This window comes from Echeneis naucrates, chromosome 16, assembly GCF_900963305.1.
Source record: "Echeneis naucrates chromosome 16, fEcheNa1.1, whole genome shotgun sequence".
Classification (NCBI taxonomy): domain Eukaryota; kingdom Metazoa; phylum Chordata; class Actinopteri; order Carangiformes; family Echeneidae; genus Echeneis; species Echeneis naucrates.
The window spans coordinates 22,277,837-22,304,676 of NC_042526.1; the positions used below are offsets into that span (position 1 = coordinate 22,277,837).

The 26,840-nt window shown below is 39.8% G+C and overlaps 2 protein-coding genes across 3 annotated transcripts in view; both read right to left on the bottom strand.

Annotated features, from left to right (window-relative positions):
* Positions 1 to 2,953: 2,953 nt before the first annotated feature.
* On the bottom strand, positions 2,954 to 6,003 carry gins3 (GINS complex subunit 3). 2 transcript variants are annotated; one of them, XM_029523542.1, is made up of 3 exons: positions 5,757 to 6,003; positions 5,043 to 5,276; positions 2,954 to 3,786 (listed from the first exon to the last, which is right to left on the bottom strand). In XM_029523542.1, exons 1-3 carry the CDS (start codon positions 5,925 to 5,927, stop codon positions 3,556 to 3,558), a joined length of 636 nt encoding a protein of 211 aa, XP_029379402.1. In that variant the 5' UTR covers positions 5,928 to 6,003; the 3' UTR covers positions 2,954 to 3,555. The 2 variants fall into 2 exon arrangements, with proteins under 2 accessions (XP_029379402.1, XP_029379404.1); XM_029523544.1 differs by lacking the exon at positions 5,043 to 5,276.
* A 3,801-nt stretch (positions 6,004 to 9,804) lies between these two features.
* The window catches only part of znrf1 (zinc and ring finger 1), a 46,443-nt gene continuing 29,407 nt past the window's right edge, over positions 9,805 to 26,840 (bottom strand). The window contains exons 2-5 of the mRNA XM_029523146.1: positions 19,255 to 19,350; positions 15,161 to 15,266; positions 13,172 to 13,263; positions 9,805 to 11,871 (exon numbers count right to left, since the gene is read on the bottom strand). Of these exons, the coding sequence (XP_029379006.1) occupies positions 13,206 to 13,263; positions 15,161 to 15,266; positions 19,255 to 19,350 (260 nt within the window). The 3' untranslated portion in view covers positions 9,805 to 11,871; positions 13,172 to 13,205. The remainder of the gene's footprint in view (positions 11,872 to 13,171; positions 13,264 to 15,160; positions 15,267 to 19,254; positions 19,351 to 26,840) is intronic.

Here is a 26,840-nt window from a genome sequence, read left to right on the forward strand (position 1 = left end):
TTACTTATTATAATAATGTTTGTCTTTACTCCTTTGACATTTCTATCCCTTTGGTCTATAAGTAATCTCCTTCCTGTTTGGCAGTGGGTTTACATCTTTTCCTCCTCCAGTACAGCTTGTGAAGGTAGATCAGGCCTTTCATCTCTTTTGTATGAAGAGTATCAAGCTCTGGTTCAAACCGTAAGTGTAAAAGCTACAACTACTTGTTTACAGCAAGCTTCCAAGGTAGCTGTCAGCATGCTTCATTATTTTTATTTATGGTTTCAGTATTCTAACTTCTTCATCAATTTTGCATGGATGTTATGTTTTTAGGTTCCCAGTGTAATTAAGATGATGCAGTTTTGTAGTAAAGCACCTGGTGCGATAATACTTGTATGAAAGGTATAACCTATAAAAAGTTTATTTTACAGTGGTGTCCAGTAAGTGGTCAGCTCAGGGAAAGTGGGTGTTGTACAGAAGAGTTTAAACTGAGGGTTATATATAAATGTCTAAATTATGCTGTCTTAATAACAGCATGGTGGTTCACTTTATCCACTATATTTTACATTTTCTAGCATGTGGTTCCTGCTTCATCATCCATATGTTATATTTTGCTCACTGTGCCCACCAGCTGGCATTCGGAAGTGACTGCAAATTTGTGACTACATAGTGATGACAGTTGACAAGAGCAAGAGATAGCTGTTTTCTCATTAGCATTTTGAATGACATTTTCCAAGTCTATCTCATAAAATAATGTCACTCATATGATCATTAATAAAGATGGCTGTATCATTCACCCTATGGCAGCGAAGCCAACAAACTCTTAGCCTTTCTTTATTTGGGCAGCTCTGATTTGCATGTTTCATTTGGCTGCAGTCTTACAGCCCTTCCTGCCGCAACCCTCCCCATTTATCTGGGCTTGGGAACGGCACAGTCCTACCACCCGTTTGCATTGTGGCTGGATATTGAACTCAGGGCCAGCTCTACCACTGAGCTATATCTTCAGGCTCAACTGCCTTTGGTAATTCATTCATTCATTCATCTTCTACCTATCAGTTTCCAGGTCCAGGAGGGTGCTGGAGCCAATCCCAGCTCATACTGGGAGGGGGTGGGGTCACTCTGGACAGGTCGCCAGTCCATCACAACATCCAGAGACAGCCAAAGAAAAACAACCACTCACACTCAATTTACAGTCAAAAACATGTATGTCTTTGGATGGTGGGAGGAAACCCATGCAGACACGGAGAGAACATTCAAACAGTAAGGCCAGAAACCGCACCCGTGACATTCTTATTGTGGGGCAACAGCGCTAACCACTATGCCACCATGCTGCCTTTGAAATCTCTATTAAATCTCTTTAATATTTCTGCCCTCTTAGTAAGGCCTAAGGGCCAATGCAGAAATTGCTGACTTGACCTGTTTCATCGCAGTTTTAATTTAGACTTTATCCATCAAACAGCCCTAATTCTAATACTCAACTGATACTAAGTTTAAACTACATGATTTTAGACATAACCTAAAATTATCAACTGCTATTTCATTACTGTTCAAAGACAATTGGACAGGACAGGAGACTAGCTATCAGAATGAATCCCTGAACCTGTTCAGGGCCATTGCTGTGACAAGCTGTAATTCAGCTGGCACTGAGCAGTAATCATTGGGAGTAAAATATGGTGAAACATCCAGTCCCTCCTGTCAACCGCTACCAATCAATTTTTTTCTCTTTCTTCCTTTATTCTTAGTGTTCTGTTATATATCAGTGAACGAACTACTTAGATCACTTGTGTCCAATGTTCCCCCTAATTTTTCATGTGTCTGAGCAAACGCACTAACTCCCTGAGCAACATCAGCAGCATCGATATGCGGTGGCCACACCCGTATCGCATCTGTCCAAAACCTGGGATATGAACAAGTTTCATGGCTTATTAAAAAAAAAAAGACTCAAATTACAGCAGTAATTTCTGTTAGATTACTTTTAATATAAGTGATTTGGCCCACTTCCAATGAAAAAGAAAAAAAAATCTTGTTTTTCATGAGCTCTGTAAGCTGTTGTATAGCTGTTGTATAGCTGTGTCTAAATTCCTCCAGCTCTGGAAGAATTTAGACAGTGTGTACACTTTTCAGAGATCAAATTTGATTCATGTTCGTTTGTTTGTCCTCTACTGCTTGTTTGGGAGTTAACTCTGCCACACCATTAGCTATAAAGCTGCAAAACAGCGGTAAGTACTCATAGCATGCAGTTAATGACATTTTTGTATGCATAAGTAAACACGAGTGAACCGTGTCATATCATTGGCTGAACATTGTTCGTCATTGTTTCACTGTAGTTTGTTTTACCGCTTAATGTCACCAGTCACTAAGTTGCATTGTAAAATGGTACAGAATAAATTGTGCATCTTAGAGGGAACATTGCTTGTGTCCCAAAGAAACAGCAAAAACTCTCCAGCACACGGCGTCATTTCCTGTGTCACTTGTTTTTGTGCCTAGGTGTAGTTGGGAGTTTGAACAGACTCTTTAGGGTTCATTCTCTGGAGAAACAACACCCACTCTGATCACAACAGGATTGTGACAACCATGTAGTGTGTACAAGGCAAAACTTGCCTGCATATCTTAAGACGGGAAAAAGGCAGTATAGATGGATAGATCCTGTCATGTTCTTCAGAGGTGCCCAACCACCTGGCTACGGACTAATACTGGTCCGTGGGCCATTTGGTTCCGGGCTGCATGAAAAGACTGAATAAAATATATTTCATTTATTATCAGAGTCTGAAAAATGTTTTAAAAAATGACCACACACATTCATCTGTGCCTCTGAACATGGCAAGACATTCGTCTCGGTCACGTAATACGTTACATCAAACACGAAGCCCTCAAGCTAGCAAAAATTAGTTAAAAAAAAAAAAACAAAAGTCTTTTGACAATATCAGGAGTCCTACTTAAAATAGATTTAACGCTACAGGTGATTCTCACGCACCAAGCCGACTCTGCATAATATGTGGCAACAGGCTCGCAATTTAGGCTATGAAGTCACCCTTCATACATTCAGCTCATTGGGGAGTTGTATTTTAAAACACTTAGTTTTTATTTTTTTTCTCTGTCAGTCAGTTAAAATATTGTTTGATATGAAACCAGTTCACAGCACAGAAAAGGTTAAAGACCAATGGTGTCCATAAATCCCCCCTCTCCTTGTCTTCTGCTGGCCTCCTTGCCAATTACCAATCAAAATAAAGGCATAAAAAGCCTGAAATTATTATAAAAAGAATAAAAGAAAGTTAGGAAAGACAAACTATTACTTTCAAAGATAAAGCTGACATCAACAGATGTTTGGAATCTTTACTTGTTATGTGATTAAAAAAATAGAAAAACACAAACAAATTTCATATTCCTAGATCAACTACATGTTAATTACAAATTACATCATAAATCCAAGTTATGTACAAATCATTGGAAGTAATATCACAAAATATGTATGAAAGACATTTATGATGCACAGAGTCATCCAATGGCAAAAAAGTCTATTGCTCAGGTGTACTGAAGATTTTGCACCATTCAGCTTCTGTTCATTGCAGATTTGGATTAGGGCTGTATGTCAGTGATCTTCCTCTTGCGGTAATTAAGAACCAGACTGGATGCCGTGAGCTGTGTGGCTTGACCTTTCTCCCAACTCTGGAAACCATTGAGTCCAATTTGTCCAGACCTAAACAGCCCTTTCTCCAGAGAGTCCAGGCGCTCCACCACAGCAGACGTGTCCTCGTTGTAAGCATTCTGGGAAGAGTCCATGGTACGTCTGAACCGTCCAATAAATGTCTGACAAAAAACAAAATGAACAGCTATAATATAAAACTGCAATTAAAGCATGGTATAGGAATATTCTTTTAAAGACATCACATAGTTAGAAAAAAAAAAAAAAAAAACCAATAATAATCAGTGGAACACTTTGTCCATAGATATGAAATGTGTTAAACTTGACATATGTATAATTTCATGTCATTTGACAGAACTTTCTAAATTTAACTAATACAGTTTTTATGTCACATTTCAGGTTACCTAAAGATTAGAATGTTTGGTCTTTAGTCTGAGCATTGTTAACATGCAGTGTAAACTTAGACATGATATCAATATTGGCATTCTAATTTATTTTTAGATTAGAAAGTGGTTAAGGCCTATTTCATTGCGCAGCCCAGTGATTCACTCAACCACTCTCGTTTTCATCAACACAGTGACAGCAGACTTGTCTGTGGCACAGCCACAAATAGATTCTAACTCAGTAGGAAACACTGCCCACATGATAAACACAGGCAGCATACAGCCACACTCCAGTTTTCACTCTTGATCCTTGCTACAGTTAAAACTAAATAGACACACTAGTTGTATGGATGACACCCATAATCAAAGATTTTCTAATGATGCCAACAAAATCGAAGAAATGTACCTCTTGAAGTGTTTGTGCATGTGTGAGAATCCTTTGGTGTGTAAGTTGTGAAAAAACAAACGGTACTCTTAAACATTCCCTGATCAGAGTGCACCCCCTAGTTGTAATATATGCAATGGCACATCTGTAATTCTTACAACATTGATATCTGTTGATCAATGAACATGTGTGGTTAAGAATTTGAGAATTCTTATCTATTTATTTATAAGGTTTAACTCATGTATGATAGCGTTCAAAGAAACAAATCGGACTGTCTGGGGTCTCTCTCAAATCATCATCTGACTGTTACAAATGGATTCAGCTGTCTTGGACAGTTGTATTACCCTGTAAAATTACCCTGCTTTGTTCATTTTAACATGCATTGTCTTTCACATACAGTCAAAGCTCACTCAATAATTCTCCTGTGGGTGTGCCTCACCTTTAAGAGGTAGCAAGTACAGTACACGCTGTTTTTGTAACTCCATTGAGGTATTTGTGGAGGGATGCTCCTTGATGAATAGATGGCTCGTGGGTGCATATGGACACGTATGTACATGTATGCACACACTGAGTCACTGTTTTTTCTTTTTGTATCGTCTCACATGTAAATAACCCCTTTGTGTTTTTGTTTTGCATATGCTGTGGTGTTCACCTGCAGCAGTGTTTGTGCAATATCCGGGTTCTCTGGACTGTCAAAGTGCAGCAACTGGGATCCAAGGCTGTAGTAGTACGGTCCCATCTTATGCAAGTCCACTACATTGGGGTCGGCGTTGAACACAGTCCTCCAGCCTTCTCTATACACCTTAGGAAGTTCCACAGACACCACTTTCCTCTTCTTCTCATATAGACCTTTGGTTAGCCACAGAGGAAGCTCCATCTTTGTGCCCTGATGTGAAGGAAGAATATTTAAGAATTGCAGGTGTGCTTAGCCAGCATGTACAATACCAGGATCCTGACAGTGACTGTGCCACGACGTATGAGTCCATGTACTGACTACTTCTCTGCCATATCATGATACGCCTACACTGCTAAACTGAATTTCCCTTTTGGGGTAAATAAAGTTGTCTGAGTCTGTTTAATCATATCTAAAATATTGTGAAGTGTTTACCTTTAATGTAGACTTGCTGTTTTCATTCAGTGTATTTGAATATTAATTATTTCAAATGAGATTAACAAGGAAAGCCTCTGTTAATCTGCGGTGCGGTACAAGCAGAAACAGGGAGCAGTGTTTGGAAAGAAACCTGCTCGTAGGAGGATATCGATGTTTTCAAAGGAAAACATCGATATCTGGATGGCGGAAGTCTGGCAGACAAACACGTTTATAACATTTTAACCGTCACTGTGTCTCCTCAGTACGGTGACCGACCTCCGCTATATCCTGCGTGTCAGCGGACTTCTCCAGGAATCCCAGCCGGGGGAAAGCGCAATCCGACCGGACAGGAAGTCTCTCGTGAGAAAGTAAAATATCGTCAAGAGACAGGAAGTTCTCCTCCATCCCGACTCCGGGCGGCACGGGAAAATAAGACTGCATATTCATTTCTGCTAAAAAAAAAAATTAGACCAACAGCATTAATACAACAAAAAAGACGAGTTCTACTGCCGGGAAGAAAAGTCTCCCTGCTGTCTTTCTCCGCCTATATCCGCTTTTGGCGCCAGGACCTGTGGACCAATCACAACACCGCTGGGAGCTTTTCCGTCCAGGCCAAAGCAATCGATTCAATCCACTGGTCTCACGCGTGACGTTGCTTTATTTATTTATTTATTTATTTATTTATCTTCCTATTCTATTTATTACTTCATTGTTACTTATTACATTGTGAATGAAATGTTCTGGATTGACTGATCTCTTATTTTTTAGGCAAAAACATGGTGTTGAAATTAATATGAAACACACCTGTATTACAGACAATACTTAAACTATATTACAATCAATTAAGCAATAGTGAATTAGTTAAAATTCATCTTAATTCCCTTTACCCATTAAATGTGATTCGCAATTATGAATTTAGCCATTAGAGGTCATTAGAGAGTGTTAAACAGTCATTTATTATTATTATTATTATTATTATTATTATTATTATTATCATCATAATCAGAAGAAGTCGTAGTATTGAGTGATTAGTTAATAATGTGAAGTACTCCAGCACTTCAAAGTCAACCTTGAATACCCTTTAATTTAAAATGGAAAAGTGGAAGTTAATTAGAACCCTGTATGCTTCCCTTTTGCTCCATCAGTCTCACTCTCTTGCTCCCTTTCTCTCATTAATCAGTTGATGAATGAAAAATTGCAACCTGTCAGTTTATAAATCTAGAAAACAGGAAGAAGAGAGTAGTCATCTTTCTTATTATAGATTTTTAATATAATAGATTATTGTATGTCATTATTGTTACCGGTCACAAAGGTTGCACACAAAGGTCATCAGATATCTTTGTCAGAGCCACGAAAAAGTAGGCAGCCATTCACAGTCTCAGAAAGTAAAGTAAGTCCTCAACTAAAAGTGGTGAAATGAAATAAAGCCATACTAAATCTAAATTTTCCAGGGGAAAAAAAGGCAAGCAAAACAACAGTACAGTGGACTTACTGTCAACTGTAGAAGGCTGAAAAGATATAAACTAAAGCATACACTGTTTCCTGAAGAGGAAACCCTTTGTGTTAGTTCTCGGCCATGATACCCTTAGAACATTGTGTGCCACACAAACAGGTAATGAGGTAAGCAGTTACCATTGTTATTTGGCTTCTTATGGCCTCCTATTGTGCACCATGATACTGACCCCAGCCCTGCTGAAGTTAACTCTGCTCTCTAATCACAAACCCTCCTTAAGTCACAGCCTTAATAAGGAACAGGGCTAACCTCAGCACTAAGAGGATTGTTATACCTCATTTGAAACAGTGCTCATGTGGTATCATAACCATATAATGAGCACACGTTTTTGATTATTAGATGTGACATGATAAGGAAAACACTCTACTGGGAGTGAATATTTACAACAGGAAACAGTTTCATACCACATTCAAACTTCACTGAAGCTACATTAGACATAGTCACATGGTCACTGCTCCAAATGGCAGCAAGGCAAAACAGAAATTGAAATCCTGCAATTTCTCTAAGTCACATCAAAAATTATGCTGATGTTTGCCAAAAACAGTTTCCAATGCCTCATGAAGGATGGCAAAACAAAAGCAGGAAACACACTTAAAACACACTCAATAATGTTTACTTTTAATCCTTCAGTCAGCTTATTAGTGCACTTTGTGCAGAGATGTAATTATTTACTGACACAGGAATTGAATTAGTTTTTTGTCATCACTGTTGACTGAACATTTTTCTCAAATTTTCACCCAATGCACAATTTTGCCGCATAAAAAGTAGTATTTTAACATGCAAAATAAAACTTTATTTTTGAGTATGGTCTCATATATTATATATCAATTGCTTTCTACATGGAACTATTAATCACTGCTTTGACCTCTTAATGCCACTGGAAAGTTTTTATAGTTAAATTGTTAACAAGCAAGTTTTCTATTTACACAGCAATGTAACAGTAGCCTTCATTAGAGCCATTTTGTTTGTTTTTGACAACAGTTGTCAGTTTTCCACTTAATTTAGATTGAAATATCTCTGCAGTCTAAAATTACTTTTCTTTAAGTCTTGGGCCACTTTGAACAGCAGGTTTACAATGATTTCTGCTCAAAAGCAGGAGCCTGCTGCCACTGCAGACAAGGATGATGTTAGAAGTGAACTGAACACATTGAGCTGAAAGAACCTTTAAAGTGATGTAGAGTAGAAAGAAAATTGACAGTTAAAACTAAAACTGATACTTTTCATATTACATGCTGTCATTTGACAAATTTTCAATAGTAAAAATTTAAATATAAGTTGCAGATTAAATGCCTGGCTCCTTAGTCACTGAATACTATTACATGATCACAAGTTTCTTACTAACTCAGCAGGGCTGTTGTGTGAAGTGAGGCAGACATTGTGCAGCTATTTTATCAAAGCTCTCTAGACTGAAAGTCTTACAAGGAAAGCGTTAAGCGGCTAAAACAGTGTAGAGCTGAGGAGAAAAGCAAAGTTTTGTATTGCTTTGCTCTCGATGTGATACAATGAGCGACCCCTTCCATGTCACTTTGTGATTTATTTAATTGTTAATTGGGTAATTTGGACTAGTGCAGCTTTAAGCTAACAGCGATGTATACACTGAAAAAAAAAAAAAAAACAACTCCTAAAACAAAGGTCCTAAAAATGGACTGTGCTGACTTCAACATTGAGATTTTACAGGAATTGACCTCCTAAGACGAGAGTGCAAAGCAGATCATATTGTCGAAATGGTTACTTTCCCTACTTAGCACATTTTAGGCAGTTTTCCTGTGGCCTTTGAGCAATGCAGGTGCCTTTGTGAATGCAGTGTAATCAGTTGTGTTCAATTTCATGTTCTGTTATGAAAATCTATGAAGGTATTTACGGAGCAATAAATCCCAGGAACAAAAACAAGGGGTTACAACTGCAGCCCCCATTGACATTATAGTTTAGTGCAAAGTTATACTTCAAAAATTAGATGATAGATGAAAATTATGAAAATAAAATTACCCACTTCAAAGTGTATCAGCTATTACATTTGGAAGATTCACCCCAAACATATCATAAATAACATCTTATAGGGTTCTGAAACTATTAGAAGCTTTGATCGAATATTTCCCGCTGACATTCATCAGTTAATGGTCTAAAAATGTTCCTGAAGGCTGGGTTTCCTTGTAGAGGTAAGTCCAACTGTTATGCAACTTTCAGTAGTGGAACATGAGCAAAAGGTGTATGAGTTGATGTTATCATCTGTTTTTAGTCTGTCAAAGAGTGCAAAGAGGAAGTATTTCAGGAAAAAAGCTATTGCACTTGAATGTTTCAGCAAGTAAGCGCAGACATGTACCTTGACATCTATTAATATTCAGTCATTAATCATTGGTCAGTAAATGATTAGTTTTTACCAGCGTTGGTAGCCCCAAAAACCAGAATATTCAGCAGCCACAAAAAACTATAATAGCCTGAGTAAGTGTTACAATGTGGAAAGATTTGTTAGGGCATAGAAATCTTCAATAACAAGTCATGACTCTTGAGGTATCTTAAATCATATATTCAGACCTGTGATGTGCAACGCAGTGAGTATCAACAGGTGAAGTTTGGCTTTAGAAGGAATGCATAAAACATTCAGCAGCTCAAAGTCCAAATTCAGGTTGAATTGAGATTATATGAGCAAATGTGTACTTTTGTAACAAAACATTTTGAATTGACTGCAGCTCTTATTTTAACTTCCTCTGGGTTCTCCGACAAGGCATCGGTAACGAAGAGCTGTGGGTACTGTAGTGTTTGGATCCACAATGCCAAAATGACAGCAATGGACAGTTCAAAAAGTCCTGGGAGACCTGGCAGCTCATTACACTTCTCTAAAGTGTCGGACTGAATGAAACAGGATAAAGCAAAGTTTTGAAAAAGTGGATAAATCACTCTTGATCCTTAAGTAACTCATCATTTTTGAATGATGTATGAATAATTCAGGGGTTGTTTTTTTTGTTTTTTTTTTTTTCTTTTTTGGTAAAAACCAACCTGAGCTTTATGTCCCATTAATATACAGGTAACTGTACGTTATAGGCCAACAGTGACCTCAGGACTAAGATAGGAAGCCCAGTCCTGCTTTGTTGTGTAAGCTGTATCTGGATCACAGAATGAAAATTCAAACTAGAGTGTCATCTAGCACAATTTATTCCACCATTTGTTTACAGTAGCTTTTTGTAAATGCAGTTTGTATGATTTGGTTTGTGGTAGTCTTCATAAATCAGCTCTGGCATTCTGAAAAGTGCGAAACACCGCACATGACTGGAATAATAAACAAATATTTTTAAATATGAACAAATGAATAAATAAAGCCCCGTTCAGTGGATCCACAGTTGGAGTACAATTTTCAATTTTCAGGTCTGAGTGGCTCACATCTCCAGTTGAAGTTAACCAGACCTACTCTAGCAGAAACACAATTTGGGGAACTGACAACAGTTGCAGAGTCTCAAACCCAAACACAAATGCACAGTGATGTGCACACACATAAGCGCGCACGCACACGCACACACACACACACACACACACACACACACACACACACACACACATATGCTCTTAGTGAAGGCTCTCACTAGAAAATAACCAGTGATGGTCACATGGAAAATCTGGCAGATCTAAAAAGAAAGAACTGAGAGAGGTTACATGTATAATTTACAATATGTCATGTTGCTTCTCTGTAGCTGTAAACATCAGCAAAGTAAAGGGAGGACTGCCAGTCACACACACAGGTAACATGGACATCTAGTCTGTAAACATTTCAATACATAGACATACAGCACTGTCCCAGATGGGCCTCTACACTGACCTTCCATGCTATCTCACACACACACAAGCACACACACACAATCATTAGGGTTTCTGCAAAAGCTATTTTATCACCATTCCGAGCTTTCGGCCACACATATACAAACAGGATGAAGCCTGACACTGGAGCATCCCAAATGTACATGTTCCATAGCAGGACCGTAAACAACATTGCTGGATTCTTCATTCCTCCCAGTCAGAACCAAGGTACTACTCTTCTACACCCTGTACATCTTCAGGTCCCTCCCTCTATTTTATACTTACAAGGCAAGCTGACATCCCAGTTGTTTTTTATTTTTGTGTTTTTACGCTAACCTCCCATGCGTGCTCAGGTGTGCATAAACCAGATCTAATATTTGACATTATTTCATGAGTCAAATTGCGCAGAAGGGCCCAGAACTGAGGCAGAAACTAAGAGAGAAGCACACCGGGACAGAGTCTTTTATGTGCAGATGTTACCGAGTTGGAGTCCTGTTGTGAAATGAGAGGCCCACTGAATATTGTACAAGACTGCTTCTCATAGCAAGTTTCTGCAACTCAACAATCCTCCATTTGTCAATGTCTTGCTTCTTGATCTTTGTCTTCCTTTGCATCTTCTCCCCTCCTGCCCCTCTGCTCTGTTTCCTCGCCTCTCCCCGTTAAGGCCATGGGAGTTGGACACAAATGACTGACAGATAGAAGATCCAGATACAAGATGGAAGGCCAGTTTGCTAGAGACCTGTAAGGACCTGAGCACTTCAGAGTAGCAACTGGCCACAGCTTATTTGGGAAGGGATTTGAGGCCTGATGAAGCCCTTTCAGGGACTCTGTTAGCCTGGACATGTGAGAAGGGAAGGAAGGAACAGGGACTTTGTGAGCAGTCATCTCAGCAGATCTAAAATGGTGGGCATGGGAGGGGCCCTGTAATGTACAATGGTTTGACAGTCACTTTTTCTTTTTTGGTTCAGTCAATAATAATCTTTCTTAGGATGCTGGATTCTGTCAGGATAGGTATGTGTTGAACTCTTTGATTGTTTCCTTGGATTTGGTTGCGTCTGTGTCCAGATATCCATGGCAGGACCACAAGATGTTCTGGAGACATAGAGGAGGATGGAGACAGAGAGAAAGACAGGGGGTCTTTTAGTTCAACATGGTTTAACGTATAAATGGGGGAGTATTTGTCTTGTACATAAGTATACATAGAAAATCAGAGGGCTTGCACAGACTGACTTGGTGTTAAGAAAATGCTATCAAATATTTTACCTGCGTTTTTAGTATCATAAATCCTGATATTAAGAGCAATGTTAGTATCATAACTCATTGTCAATGTGCATTGTTCAGCCACCACATGGGCACAAACTGAGATAAAGATTAGCAGATTATCATGAAATTCGGGTCAGACTAATGAAGTTTGCTGATTCGATCCCCTGACCTTTTATCTACAGACCCCATGAGATTTACTTTAATAGGTTTTAGCATAATGGGCACTAAATCCCACTGAGCAGCCACTGGATGGATTACAATCTAACTTTCTAAATTCATTCATGACGCCTAGACAATCTTCACGACTTTGATTTATCTCTGACTTTTTTCTATGTCAAAATTTTCTCCTAACCAGCTTAGTATGTGAACATGCACTAACTGGTTTACCAGATTTTGTAACTACTTATGGTTGCTAGATGTTCTATCTTTGTTACTACAGTCCCCTGACTTGTGCCCACCGATAAATAAATCGATTCCTTACTGTCTTTGCACATTCCTGAACAACAAAATTCCTGTTTGTCAGCTTGAAACCGTCAAGAGCTTTTTATTTTTTGTTTGTCTTAACAGCTATTAGATGGATTGCAATGAGAATTTGTACGGACATTTACTCCCCTCAGGATAAATCCTCATCTAGTGCCACTATCAAGTCAAAAATAACATTTGTCCAGATTATCAACTTTCATCTTTACAACTAATTGCATTACCATTGACTGCATGTGCACTTTCCTTTTAATGGTAATGAGATCATATTAATCTCTCTTGTCACAAGTAGCAGTTTAATATTAGCATTTATGTCAGAGCAGAAATTTGTCTATCTCTGCATGGCTGGTAAAAATAATTCTAATAGTAATGATAATAGTAAAGTCATTAAGTCAAATATAAACATTCACAAAATCTGACCAAATAACTTTTTGATTTTAAAGGCTTCTTATTCAATGCCGGTTTTTTAAAATGAAGCCCAGGTAAATCAGTCAAATTCCATCAAATCCACCACATCAATTGAAGAAAATAGATAGATAGATAGATCCTGAGGGTAATTCAAATAATAATAACAATAATCAATAGTTTTGAAAAAAAGACTAATTAATTCACATGCACATTCTTACTGGTGAAAAATAGGCATTCTCACCTTCAACAGTATTCGTAGTGGGCCTGGTGGTAAATCAGTCAGAGGGATGTTCAGGGCAGGACCGATTAATCTCAAACCATGAGTCTATACAGCTGCAGAGACACACAGACACACAAATACTTTGGATTTGTATATTATTTATATATTAACATTATATTTCACTTAGAAAAAATATTAGAACACATTTTTCAAATATTTGAAATAGTTCAAGCTGAGAGTAATGATTAATTTAAAGATAAGATCAAAAGTCAGCACAATAATTATTCAAGGAACAACAGATTTATATTGTCGGATGGTTGTCGAAGTAACAATATAGGTATGCTGGAAGACCCCCTAACATATAGATGACATTCACACAGCTCACCGCATTACTTTAAAATTGTAACTTAATTTTTTTTCTTATTATTATTAATATTATTATTATGTTGTTGTTGAGTTTTTGAAGAACTGTTATTATTGTGTACTGCTGGTTTTATGTAAAACACTAAATGTTTTGAAATAATAAATTATACAGAATGACTAATAGAATTATGCAAAAAAAAAAATTTCATCAAATACTTTCCAATCAGTTTCAGCACTTAAATTGACATTAGAAATTGTGTTCGGTTTTAAAGTAGGGCCAATTTATAAATGAAATATTGATAAAGTGTGCCAGCATATGTTTTTGAGAGCCGTATAATTCTGGATATGCAAAGCTTGTAGTTTATTTTATTAAATCCATGCAGCCCTTTGAAGGCAGCACAATGAATATGTCGATAGATCTACAGCCACTGTAATGGGAAGCGCTGAGCCCTAACTATTCAATCTGTTTCACTTTGATATTACTGTATGGCAGACATTTATTATTTGTATTGTTTCCCTTTTTTTTTCCAAGTTCAGGTATGTTTTTAGCAGTTAACATTTTTTTTTCTTCAAATGCCTTGCAATAGAAATAATATTACATCACATTTTGCAGCTCATTAAGACAATTTAAAACATGAGGCAGAAGTAAAAGCAGTGATTGAAGGACTGATGCCATCATACACTCACTTAGCACTTTATGAGGAATACCTGTAGACCATCTTATATCATGCAGGGCCAATGATGCCGCAAATATACGGTTTATAAAATCCTACAGACATAGGCCAGGAGCTTCAGCTATTGTTCACATTAAACACCTGAATGAGGATTGAATGAGGATCACTGTTTCTTGTGTCAGATAGGCTGGTTTGATTCTTCACTGTATCTGACTGAAAAGATACAGTGAATGAGATGTTCACCATTGAATATTATGGTAAGCAACCTTGATGTGAATGAGATACAGCAGGTCCAACATGACAACTTTGAGCTGTGTTAGAACAGGTGATTGACGGTATTAAAAGTGTGTCTGATAAACCTAGAGAACGTGTGTGATGTCAACATGACTTAGAATGTAAAAGGAAAGTCTCCAATATCTGGTGCATCCAGGATATAAAAGCTGTTTGAGAAAAGGGGTTTGAACGACCTAGTATTTCTGTGGTGTTCCTATAAATGTGCTCACTGAGTGTAAATGGATTCACCAGTTTCTGCAGGATCTACTTCCTTTAATTGACAGTTAGAAATACAGCATGTTGTGTATTCACACTGAGCCACTTTAGAATAATATAATTTTTTGGAGAGTGTGATTTTTAATTTGTTGAGCTGTACTTGGCAGTGGTTTGACTGGTTGACATCTCGTCCTGCTATTTCATATTTTCCAAGACTTTTCCCCGTGAACCAAACGGTTTAAGTTTAAGTCTAATGGGTGACAACACTAGTACTAGGATAACAACTGGGGTTGGTTAATGTAGAAAATATCGAAGAAAAACACCAGCAGCTGTATAGAATCTCTATGCATGTTTCTTTACGCTAACAAGCTTTGTTCATCTTATCTCTTCATTTAGTAAGTGGGTTTGATTTGAAGAGGTGCAAAATTATATAACAGGCAGTGATTCAAGTTTGTGTGTGAAAGTGCATGTGTCTGTGTGTCACCTTTTGTGGTAGATGCAGAGGCACGGCAGTCTGGCTATGGTGTCCCCTTGCTGCAGTTCCTCGAGACAGATCACACACTCACCAGCATCCCTCGCCAACACATCGTCTATGGTGGCAGGCACATGCACGCACACACACAGGCACACACACAACAGAACATGTTTCAGAATGTATGAAGAACAGAGGCAACTTTAAACTGACAGCATGTGAAACGTAGCAGAGGGCAGGAGGGAGAGTGGTTAGATCCATTACACATGGATAAAATGGTTAGTTCCTACTTGCACCAAGGGAAAGACACACGAAAGAGTTTCAAGAATTGCAGGTCTGTTAGAGTGTGTTTCCAGCATAAAAAAACAACCACCTCTATCAAATGGAAATTGAATGCTGAATATTTTTATTTCTGGCCTTATTTCCACACTAGAAATGAATGTGCACTCTTTCTTTCTTTCCTTTTTACGTAAGGGTTAGAGTTAGGGTTGGGTTTAGGGTTTAACAGCCGACACACAGTCTCACACAGACGGAGGAGATACAGTGATCTTTGGAAAGTACGTTGGGACAGCTGGACAGATAGATAGATAGATAGATTGGCTGAGAGATAGATACATCCTCTTCTCCTGACCTGCTCTTCCTTTCTATTTTTAATGTTCACCGTAGAACATCCAATGCACCCATTCTCTGTCGCTCCTTAGCGTTTAGCCTTAGCCTAAAAAAGTCTGCATCATTTGCCCAGCTGTCTCCAGCTGATCCAAGCTTTAATAATCAAGTGAAGAGGGTTGTTCAATCTTATTCTATTCACCTGTAATATATTTAAAAAGATGAGGTCATCCAGTTAATCTTTTAAGATTTAACTGTTAATTTTAAAAGACCTTTCATGATTTATCACATACATTGCAGAAGTTCATATGATCTGGAATTCAGTTTGCCAAAGTTGAAACAAGGTCACTGCAGTTCAGAAGATAGTAACATACTGCCCTACACTCCAGAACAGACTAAACCTGCATGTCCTGTCATGGAGCCACAATTTAAAAATAAAATCCTATTCCAGCTTTAGTGAGAGTCAACAGAAGTGAATTGAAAAGCTAGAATTCAAATCTGTAAATGTGCATAGGGATCAGGAAACATGAAAAAGTTTCACCTTCTGTCAGACTTGAATGAGTCACACCAGAATCAAACAGAAGAGTTTGACATTAGAGTTTGTCTTCTGTTGACCATGACCACAGCCATCCTTAGGCTGCTAGCATAGCAAGTAAATGGTGAACTGCACTGAGTATAACATTAATACCTCAGTTTCCCTTTGACTGCAAATCCCCTTGTTTTGCGTCAACATTGTGCTAAAAATCACCTCAATTCAACAAGAGCAGTTTAATGCATGGTTGTGACTTTTTACTCAAACTTTTATTTGCACGTGGGAAAGAAATAAAATGTTCACCTTTATATGACCTTTTAAATATTAGCAAAATCAGCTTAATGGATTTGTCCTCTTGATGTATCAAAAAATATTTGAAACTTGAATGGGAAATATTACATGTTTCTGACAAATATTTGCATTAGCTTGGAAAAGGAGGCAATAGTAGCAAATACTGGCTTAAACTAGAATTTACCGACAGAAATAGCCAGGAACTCCAAGATGTCAAGATGTTTTTGCTTTTTTGTCTCTTTTTATATCATTCAATGACCTGAGCTGCAGGAAGTAAACCGTACTGTTGTGTCTCTAACCCGCCCTACTAACTTCTGTCTGTATCTGGACTCTTCACTCTGTGTCTCTCACTCCTTCTGTGCAAGGGGCCGGAATTAATGCTATTTAAACATCATCGTGAAATGTCAAAGCACAGAAAAAATTCCCTTAGTCAGCCTATTTGGACTTCTTGTGCTACCCTCACCTGTATTAGACCAACTCCATGCACAGCGCATGCACAGAAAAGCAGGGAAGCACATAAACACAAAAAGGATATTTGCTTTCTGTTCTTCCATTCATTTAGTAAAGTTAGATTTATGCAAGTACTGAAAGCTGTGATCTGTAACTCTGAGCAAGCTGTGTCATAGTTTAGTTATTTGACCTATTTGTTATGGGTATGTCTTCCAGCATTTCCAAACTTGATAAATGTGATGGTTTGGTGGTGTGTAGGTACAGTAGTCAGGATAAGTTACTGGAACCTGTAAATTTCCTGCAGATCTGAGTGTGAAAAGTTGTCTCTGTCTTTATCGTGTCTTTGTCTTTGTTGCAAAGGATAGTGTCATAATATTCTGGCCTGTTGATTATAAAAGCATGCATTGGTCTATCTATGTTGCTCAGGGAGATGATCTGAACATTGGAAGAGTGGAGATGACTGTGGTAACGTTGGTCACTTCAGGTGATGTATGCTGTTTTTGTGACACTGACACAAATCAGATTGAAATCAAAAAGATTTCTTGGGTTTACTTTATTGCCCAGCATGTACAAATTTAAAAGTAGGATTCCTGCAACTGTTCCTCATTCAGTAGGGGGGGCCTGCTACCTCACAGGTAACCTCATATTGTGTGGAGGAGTCTTAGACCATCTATCAAAGGGGATGGTTGACAATCAGAACACTCCTACTGCTCCTATGCTCTACCTTCTCCTTCAAATATGTTTTCTTGGGTTTCAAAAATGTAAATGGGGCTGCCCAAATTACTAACTTGATGTAAATAATGGATCAAATAATGTCCATAAGCGACTGCACTATATTATTAATATTATTATTATCAGGATTCTGCAAATGAATGCGTTCCAATGTATTGTAGCTACACAAGTCAGGTAGAAGGCTAAAAGAAAAAACTGGGGTTATTATGGAATCTGTACATTTCCTAAGTAATCATTGTTTTCAAAGTGGCACAGAGATTGTGGTTCCCTGTTTTGGTCAGGTTTCCTTAATTGGAGCTATACACATTTTTATCTGGCTTGGCATTTTTCTGACAAGAAAAATGTTCAGAAGGAGAAAGGTCAGCAAATTAGTTTTTCTTTTTTTTTTTTTTTAAAGTTCTCCGAATTAAAGTGATTATGTTGGAAAAATGCAACATACAATGACTTCTCATCTGGAATACACAACAATGCAATGTTGTAGCAGTGCTTTCAGAAGAGAACTTCCTGTTAAACTAGCATTATAACTTTAATTTTCATACAAGAAAACAAATTGTTGGTTTTCATCTTCAAAAAACTAAATCTTACTTGATGTAAAAAAAGGTCCTGAATATTTTCAAATTTGCATTATGGAAGTTACTGGTGATGATCAAAAATTGTTCTTGGAGCGCTATCTTTGTAGCTAGTTAGTATATCCAGCGCTCTGGCTTTGTAAAGTTCACTGCTGTTTAATTGAACAGTAGTTCCTTAATTCCTGAGTGAATAGTACATTTAATCAGTTTTACCCATCCTCCACTTAGAGCTTAACAAAATTTTAACCTATAGTGCACAAGAGTTAACTGACAACTTTCACACCACCTCAAGAGGGCCACACCATATGGAGATTCTCATCAGAGTTCATATGAATTTTGATAAACGGTTCAAATTTCAAAAGGGCAAAAGCTCCCTAAGTAAATGAAGCTGCTTCTGTCCCTATTTGAGACACTGTTCTTTCTACTGTCCCGCTGGCTACTTTCAGAGTTCAGTCTGTATTCATTACTGCTGCAGAACGGCATGAAATGGTGAGAGATGGAATCAGTGATGTCTTTAAAAAAAAAAAAGAAAAAAGACGGTATATGTTATATCAAGTGTTGGTCGCCATTAGCGATCATAGCAGCCTCAACTGTGTTTGTATATTCAGAATGCACATGTCGGGTTTTACCAGCTCATTCAATGCATTTTCATGATTTTTCTCATTCCACTCATTCATATTTATCATGTTTTGGAAGGACTAGTGCAACAACACACGTCATTCTGTACAGCCACCTATCTTGTCATGAATATTTATCAGCAGACACAGGAGACTTGGCACAATATTGGGAAAACCAATAAATATAACCAGGGCCAGAGCCAAATTCAATTCAATATTTATAGCACACCAGTGGGCTTGCCTTTCCTTACATATACCAGACCAGGCCTTCTGCAAGCCAAAGAAAAAGATAGCTGCAGTGCTGCTTACCATTGTAGGAGAGGCGAGGTTTGCTTAGACACATGATGAAGTGAACTTCCATCTCGTTGGACGCCACAGACTTGGAGCAGACCGGACATTTGAATCCTAAAGTAGGAAGAGCAGTAGATAACATGAGAGTGGAAAATTGAAATATACATACATATACATACATACAGGTAGCACTTGGCCATGATCTTATCTGTGCAGCACTTTTAGCCCTTTGGACAGTCACATTTAGAAAGCATATTCTCAAGGTAGGAAGGTGTTATTTTTTAATGGAAAGTTGCCTTTCAGTAAAAGTAAAGGTGAAAATATGTATCACTTTTAATGGTGACACACGTTTATGTTCTGAGGGAATGAAGTTAATATGTGCAATAATAGCAGAAAGATAAAGATAAATGGTAGGAGCCTTGATGGTAAATTACCCATCAGCACTAAAATGTTGTTTTTCTCCATGGTCCCTGGTTCCTGTCTAATGACATCTCTCTGTGACATAAAGTCAGACTTGTCACACTCAGCCCACACTCACTCACCTCCTGCCTCACCACCTCATCACTCACAATCTCCTTCACCTGGTCTCCCCAGCTGAAGCTCCTCTCCACTCATCAGCCAGCCAGTATTTTAACAGCCCAGATCCTCACAGACACTGCCTGGTTGCTGTTGTGTCATGCACTACTCTCCAGACTGATGTCCTGGTATTGACTGCCTGCCTCTGTCTACCTCATCTCAGCCCTGGAAATCTGACCTGTCTTCTGCCCCTGCCTGCGTGTCTCCTGGCGCTGGACACACCAGCTGTTGTGCTGCTCTTGGGTTCTGCCTAAACCCGTGACAGTACAATCTGGCCAGTAATGGACCCAGCACACAATCCACCACCCTTGAGCCAACTGGAGCAGATTGAGAAGGTCCTCCAACAGCATGAGGCCGTTATGTCAGCAACTGCTGCTGAAGCCAGGCAAGCAGCTTCCTGCAACGGACAGGTGTTGGGTATACTAGCTAATCAGATGCAGCAGTTAACAGCCATCATCTCTTAATCGTCATACTCTGGCCGTGTCAGCTCCTCAAGCACCTGCTCTGCCTATCCCCCAGTCCTGTGATGCCCCTGAACCCCTTAATGCTCTGATGGAGACCCAAGGACTTGTGGCTGCTTTCTAACAAACTCTTCCTTGTTTTTCTCCTTTTGTTTCTGAGCAGGCAAAGGTAGCCTTTACCATACACCACCTCACAGGCAGAGGTAAGCAATAGTCTCCAGCATGGTCTTCTTTTGAAATGTTTGCAGAGGAGCTGCTCAAAGTTTTTGCATAGGCTCCTTCAGACCAGAGACTCCTCAGGAGCTCCTGGGGTAGCAGCAGGGGGACTGAATCGTGGCAGGTTATTCAATAGACTTATGCACAGAATCCAGCCTCTGCAAGTGGAATTCTGGTGGACCCTTTCCTCTATGGTTTTGCTGACTACATCATGGATGAGCTGGATTCCCATGATGTCCTGATGTCCCTTCAAGTCATGTGTCCTTTCATCGCCAGCCCACTGTCCAGTCCAAATGGGGTGTTGGCAGCTCAACTCCTACACCAAGACACCAGCCAGGGGAACCTGAACTGATGCAGTTAGGCTGAGCTTCCCTTTCTGCAGAGGAACGAGAGCACTGCAGATGAAACAACCTCTGTATGTATTGCAGAGTAGGACGTTGGCCACTTCAACTTCGCCTGTTGAGCCAAAAGCCAAGGGTCATTGGTAGTCTGGGGAATACTAGTGAGCCCAACCACGATACAAAACTCCCGTCTTCAGAGACCTCTGCTTCAAGCACGGTTTCGTCATCCTGCTGGGCCCTGGTCCCTGGTTACCCTTATAGACTCTAGTGCTGATCCTTGCATCATGATCAGGATGAGGAGTTGGTTCAGCAGCTGAGGCTCAAGTGATTTCCTCTGTCCAATTCAGTTCCTGCTCAAAGTTTTGATGGAGATGTCCTGAGTATTGTCATGCACCAGACAGCCCTGGTTCCCATGCTCATGTCTGGCAATAAACATGAGAAGTTCCACATCTTGAACTCCCTGTGTCAGCCCCTTGTCCTGGGATGCCCCAGGCTCCATCAACACAACCCCACCAACAACTGTGAGACCGGGTCCATCCATGAGTGGGTCCTTCCTGTCACCTCCACTGCCTGAAGCTAGCATCCCTGCCACTCCACTCACCACCTCCCCGCTTTTCTCTGGCCATCTCTGAGGTACCCCCAGAATACCATGACCTCCGTCAAATCTTCAGCAAGGCCAAAGCCACATCATTGCCCCCTCATTGGTCTTATGGCTGGACATTGACCTCCTGTCTGGTACTTCTCAGAATCAGTATCCTTTGCCTCTCATCTCCACTGCCTTGGAGGAGTGATCCAGGGGCTACCATAATTACCAAAGTGGACCTTCACCACGGTTACCATTTGGTCTTCTTTAGAGAGGGGGACAAATGGAAGACGGCCTTCAACAAAACATCTGGGCACAACAAATGCCTGGTGATGCCCTTTGGACCATCCAAAGCCCCTGCTGTGTTCGAAGCTATGGTCAACGATGTACTCCGGGACATGCTCAACTATGTTTTTGGTAATCTTGACGATGTCCTCATCTTCTCCAAGAACTGAGATGAGCATGTCTGTCTTGTCCAGTCTGTGTTTCAGTGCCTCCTTGAGAACTCCTTGTATGTCAAGGCAGAGAAGTTTTAGTTCAATGGCTGCCTGTGTCATTTGGGGGTACAAGGGCAGCCTCCAGATGGACCCATCTAAAATTTCAACTGTTATTTCCTGGTCTGTTCCTGAGTCCCATAAAGAGCAGCAATGTTTCCTGGGATTTGCCAACATTCATCCACAACTACAGCTCTGTGGCTTCTCCTCTCGTCGCTTCCAAGGTACTCTTCCACTGGAATCCCACTACCAACAGGGCCCGCAAAACCCTCAAGTCCCAGTTCACCTCTGCACCCATCCTTCATGTGCCTGATCTCAACCACCAGGTCATGGTCAATGATTCAGATGTGGGGGTTGGAGTTGTCCTGTCTCAAAAGTCTGCTGCAGATCAGAAGCTCCAATCCTGCACCTCTTTCAAGCTCAGCAGACATCAGCAATAGAAAAGAGTTGGCAGCAAAGTTGGCCTTGGAGGAGATGTGGCACTGGTTGGAGGGCACCAAGGAGCTATTCTTGGTTTGGACAGACCACAAGAACCTCGAATACCTCCGCTGTGCTAAGAGACTGAACTTCTGTTGAGCCCACTAGTTCCTATTCTTCACCCAATCTCTCTTCATCCCCTCTTACTACCCAGAATTTTACAACGCCAAGCCAGATGTCCTGTCCCGGCAGCTCCAGAAGGGGGAGACTCCCCCTGAAGAGCCGGCCACCATCCTTCCTCCTTCATGTGTTATCGCCACACAGCTCTGGGTTTTTAAGGAAAGAGTGAGCACCACCACTGCGGTCAGCCAGGGTCCAGTGCCTGTCCAGATAGTGACTACCCTGCGCTGTGTGGCATCCAAGAATCCATACTCCTCGTCCCAGCAGCTTCTACGGGTGGAATACACTCACAACTCCCTTACCAGTTCTGCCACAGGCCTCTCTCCATTCCAGTGTGTCTATGGTTACCGGCTGCCACTTTTCTCAACCCAAGAGAGAGGCAGCCTGCATGACTGCCCAAGCCTTCGTCTGCCACTGTCGTCAAACCTGAGACCAAGCTTGATCCACTCCAACAATCCGTGGGGCGCTACACCATTTCAGCCAACCAGCAGCATTCTCCCACTCCTGAATACCAGGTTGGCCAGAGGGCGTGGACCTCTGCTCAGGACCTGCCTCTTCAAACAGTCTAAGAAGCTGGCTCCCAGATTTATTGGCTCATATCCCATCCAGCAGATCATCAGCCTGACAGCAGTGAAAATGAAGCTCCCTGGTACCATGCGCATCCACCCTACCTTCCACATCTCCAAGATCAAGCTAGTCCACCAGAGTCCTCTTACACCGGTGGTCCTGCCTCCGTCATGCACTACTTTCTGGAACTCTTTTCCGGACTAATCTCCTCATATCGACTCTGCCTAGCCTTGACCACGTCTCCTTGTCTCTGCCCTGGAAATCTGACCTGCCTTCTGCCTCTGACTGAGTTCTGCCTGTGTGTCTCCTGGTTCTGTACATGCCAGCTGCTCTTGGGTCCCGCCTACGTTACGTCACAATATATGTTCATTTTAGGTGCAGAGATTCAAAGCTATATAATGCTTAACATTGCCTCATTATGTCTCTGACTTTAAAAACAGGTCCACCTTTGTCTTCACATGTTTTTGAAAAATCCACGATATCAACTTGCAGTCTGTAGAAAAATACTTTGCCCAATGTGCGTTGATGTATAAAATAATTTTTATACCTCTACTCATTTGTCTAAGAAAAGACATTAAAACCAGTATGAACAATTTAATAAAAGTTGACACGGAGTAAAGGGTTTCATTCAACTAAAAGTCAGCACAGTGATTTGAGATGAACATTAGGGATATAATGTAAACACTGTATAAGGCAGCTGTGACAAGTTCTTCCTTTTTGAGCGGAAATAACTGCTCTTCACGGCGGTCACATCTTTTTTGCGGCTACTTTGTTGGTTGTGCAGTGGAGACTCAGTGATTTAGTAGTCTCTTGTGTTTTGTTTTTTGTTTTGTTTTTTTTTTTTTGTTTGTTTTTTTTTTCATGGACAGTGTGTCCTTGTTGAGCCAAAGCTGTGGTTTATGTCTTTCTCATGGCTTTTGGCTTTATTTGGACTTTGAGTCATTTAGGCAACTTTCATATGTGGTTGTAAATCAGATACATATCAGGGCCCTTATTTATAAATGTGCCGTATGTCACTTTCCACGAAAAGGTTGTGTTCTAAAAAAAAAAACAGACTTGACGGGAGAATGTGTGCATGCCGTCGGAATGACTACATGCACTGCATGCATATGTACACTTTTAGTAACAATCCTATGCACAGTTTTATAAATGAGGCCCCAGATTTTATAATTGAACCTCCAGTCCTAGCAGCCATCTGACCCGTATTGGACTTCAATGGGACTCTAGATCAACAATCGTCATAATTGTGCACAGGAGGGAGTCACAAAACAAAAATGGCAGCCAACAGCGTCAGAAGTTGTCAGAGGACAGGCAGTGAAGTATGTAGTCTGTAGCCTCCATGTCCATGCTGCATGTGGGGTCATGTTGTTCTTCTGTACATGTGGGTCACATCAGGGCCATGACCAGTTCACAGATTCTGGATTATTTCTTACTTCTGCTTTTTGTGTTAGTTTGTGTTTGGAAGTTGGCCCTCTTCCATAAATGACCTTTTTCCCCCCGAAACTTTTTGTCTTCATTTCACTCCTGTTGTTATTAATCTGTCCTGGTAATTGCACAAGGATTTGTTGCACTTAATTGAGTTTACCCGCTAAAGTGTTTAAATATCTCTGATCACTAAGGGCCATTCAGCCTCAAGAGAATTGCAAGCCTCTGCTGGCCATTCCAGTTTTAGGAAATGTTAATACAATCCTACCTTCCCCAGTTTCAGCACTGAATGATGGATGGCTAGGAGTGTTTACTGAACATTATGAGGCCAGGTGATAAATTGAGTGAATGTTGACTCAAGGTGTTCCTGAGATGTGTATGAGAATGGGCTGGACAGATGTCCAAATGGACAGGCATACAGCCGCTGGCCACACATCAGTTGTAGAGAAGGCATGTTTGTGTTAGGTAAATATTCAAACAGTGAAGAAATGCTAATATGTCATGCATGTGGGATGAATTTTAAGACCCATCTCCAAAGGAATAGACTGTTAATTTTATTCCAAAATACAGAGACATGAAAGAGAAATGAGCTTGTGCTGGAATCAGTCATTCAGCTGGACATGTTGATGTTGGACAGGTTATTGTGTTAAGTTAGTGAAAGTGCTAAAAGCAGGTAACAGCTCACAGCATTGTACAGCAGCATCAATCTCATTCTTTTGCTTTCCTGTTTTCAACAAGCAATAACTGTAAAGAAAATGTCCCCGTTCTTCATAGTGCCTACAAAGATTTAACATCAAACGACCGTGATACATTTTTTCCAATGCATAAATATTCATGTATTGTACGTATATTTGCAAATCCACATATTTTATGGCCCATAACTTCTGTATTTGGATTAACCTGTTCATTCATGAGTGCATGTTTGCCCACTTCTATCCTCACACACTGTCATTCACATCTGGTCTCATGGTTGTTTCATGATGTGGTAGCCATTGGTTGCAATGAGCCCAACAGGCCTATCTATTCATTTAACACATATATTACAGATAGTTAGATCAACCAGTGGGCCTCATGGACCAAGCTCACACGAGTGAGTTTGGAAACAGGCCTTACTCCTCTGTGACGGACAGCGGCCCTCATTCTTTACCTTTAACAGACCACCCTGATGTTTCAGCATTTTTGACTAATTTTGGTTGAGTGCCCCAGTTGCTGTGAGTTTATCAAACTAATTGAATGTTCATTCATTATGCAAATCAAGTTTTAAGACAAGGAAAAAATGTGCAAGCTTTGTTTTTAAACTTCTATCTTCCGATTGTCCATTTAGACTTGCCATTTTGGTTTTAAATTGTAAAACTGAAGATGATTTGGGAGCGGTTAATTATTGTGGCCCTGAGAGTTGAAAGCACTCAATTTCCAATAGACAAATGCAAATAGCTTGCAGCACAATTGTGATCCAATTTTTCCATGGAAACTTGAGAGTGAGGCACAAAAGCACGTGTTTTGAGACATGGCGTTATTAAATTTGGTGAATGGTAAAACTAATATGTCTGCCAGTTCTGTCTTTACAGAGAGTCGGCGTGCATTCAAAAATATGATGAAATGCCAGGCTGCCAGATATATCATCTTTCTTTGTTCTTGTTCTAACCATTAATTGAACAATTTGGAATTTATGTTCATCCTTGAATGCTACTTGGTGACAGTGCTGAAAGTAACTATAGTCAGCTATTGTGACATTTTTCAAAGTTAATTGTGTTCTTCAGGTCATTGGAACTGGCAGGCTGATAGGAAGGCTAACGCTGCTTTAACAGCAGATATTTACTTATACTTATGTATAAGGTAGGGTGGTTGTGATTGTGAACAGAAAGAAGAGTGTATTAGTATGTATATATGGTTGTATAAGGAGGCCAATAGTCCAATAGCATTTCTTCACTGTTTTCTTTAACTTGTGAAGTTTTGTTCCTAGACTTTTTTTTTTTTTTTTGTGGGCAGGTTTTCTGCGATTTCTTTTTTTTTTTCCCCTTAAATTTTTCAGTCAAACATCTGTATGGTCTGTGCTGTTTTATTTATTTTTTTTATGTTATATCAAGAAATGGTCATGACCTCCCTACTAGAAAACTGCAATGATTAAGCATCACTTGACTGTACCTTGGCAAATACACTTGGCAAACTTGGCAAATATGCATTGATGGATCCTTTAGATACCATAAAAAATAAAATGCATTTATTAAACCAGATAGGTCTAATAAAATCTTTGTTGATCTCAAGGGAAATTCAGGCATCCAGTAGAAGCAAAATAAACATAAGTTTGAGATAAGTAAAGTGAAGTAAAGATGTAAAAACATGC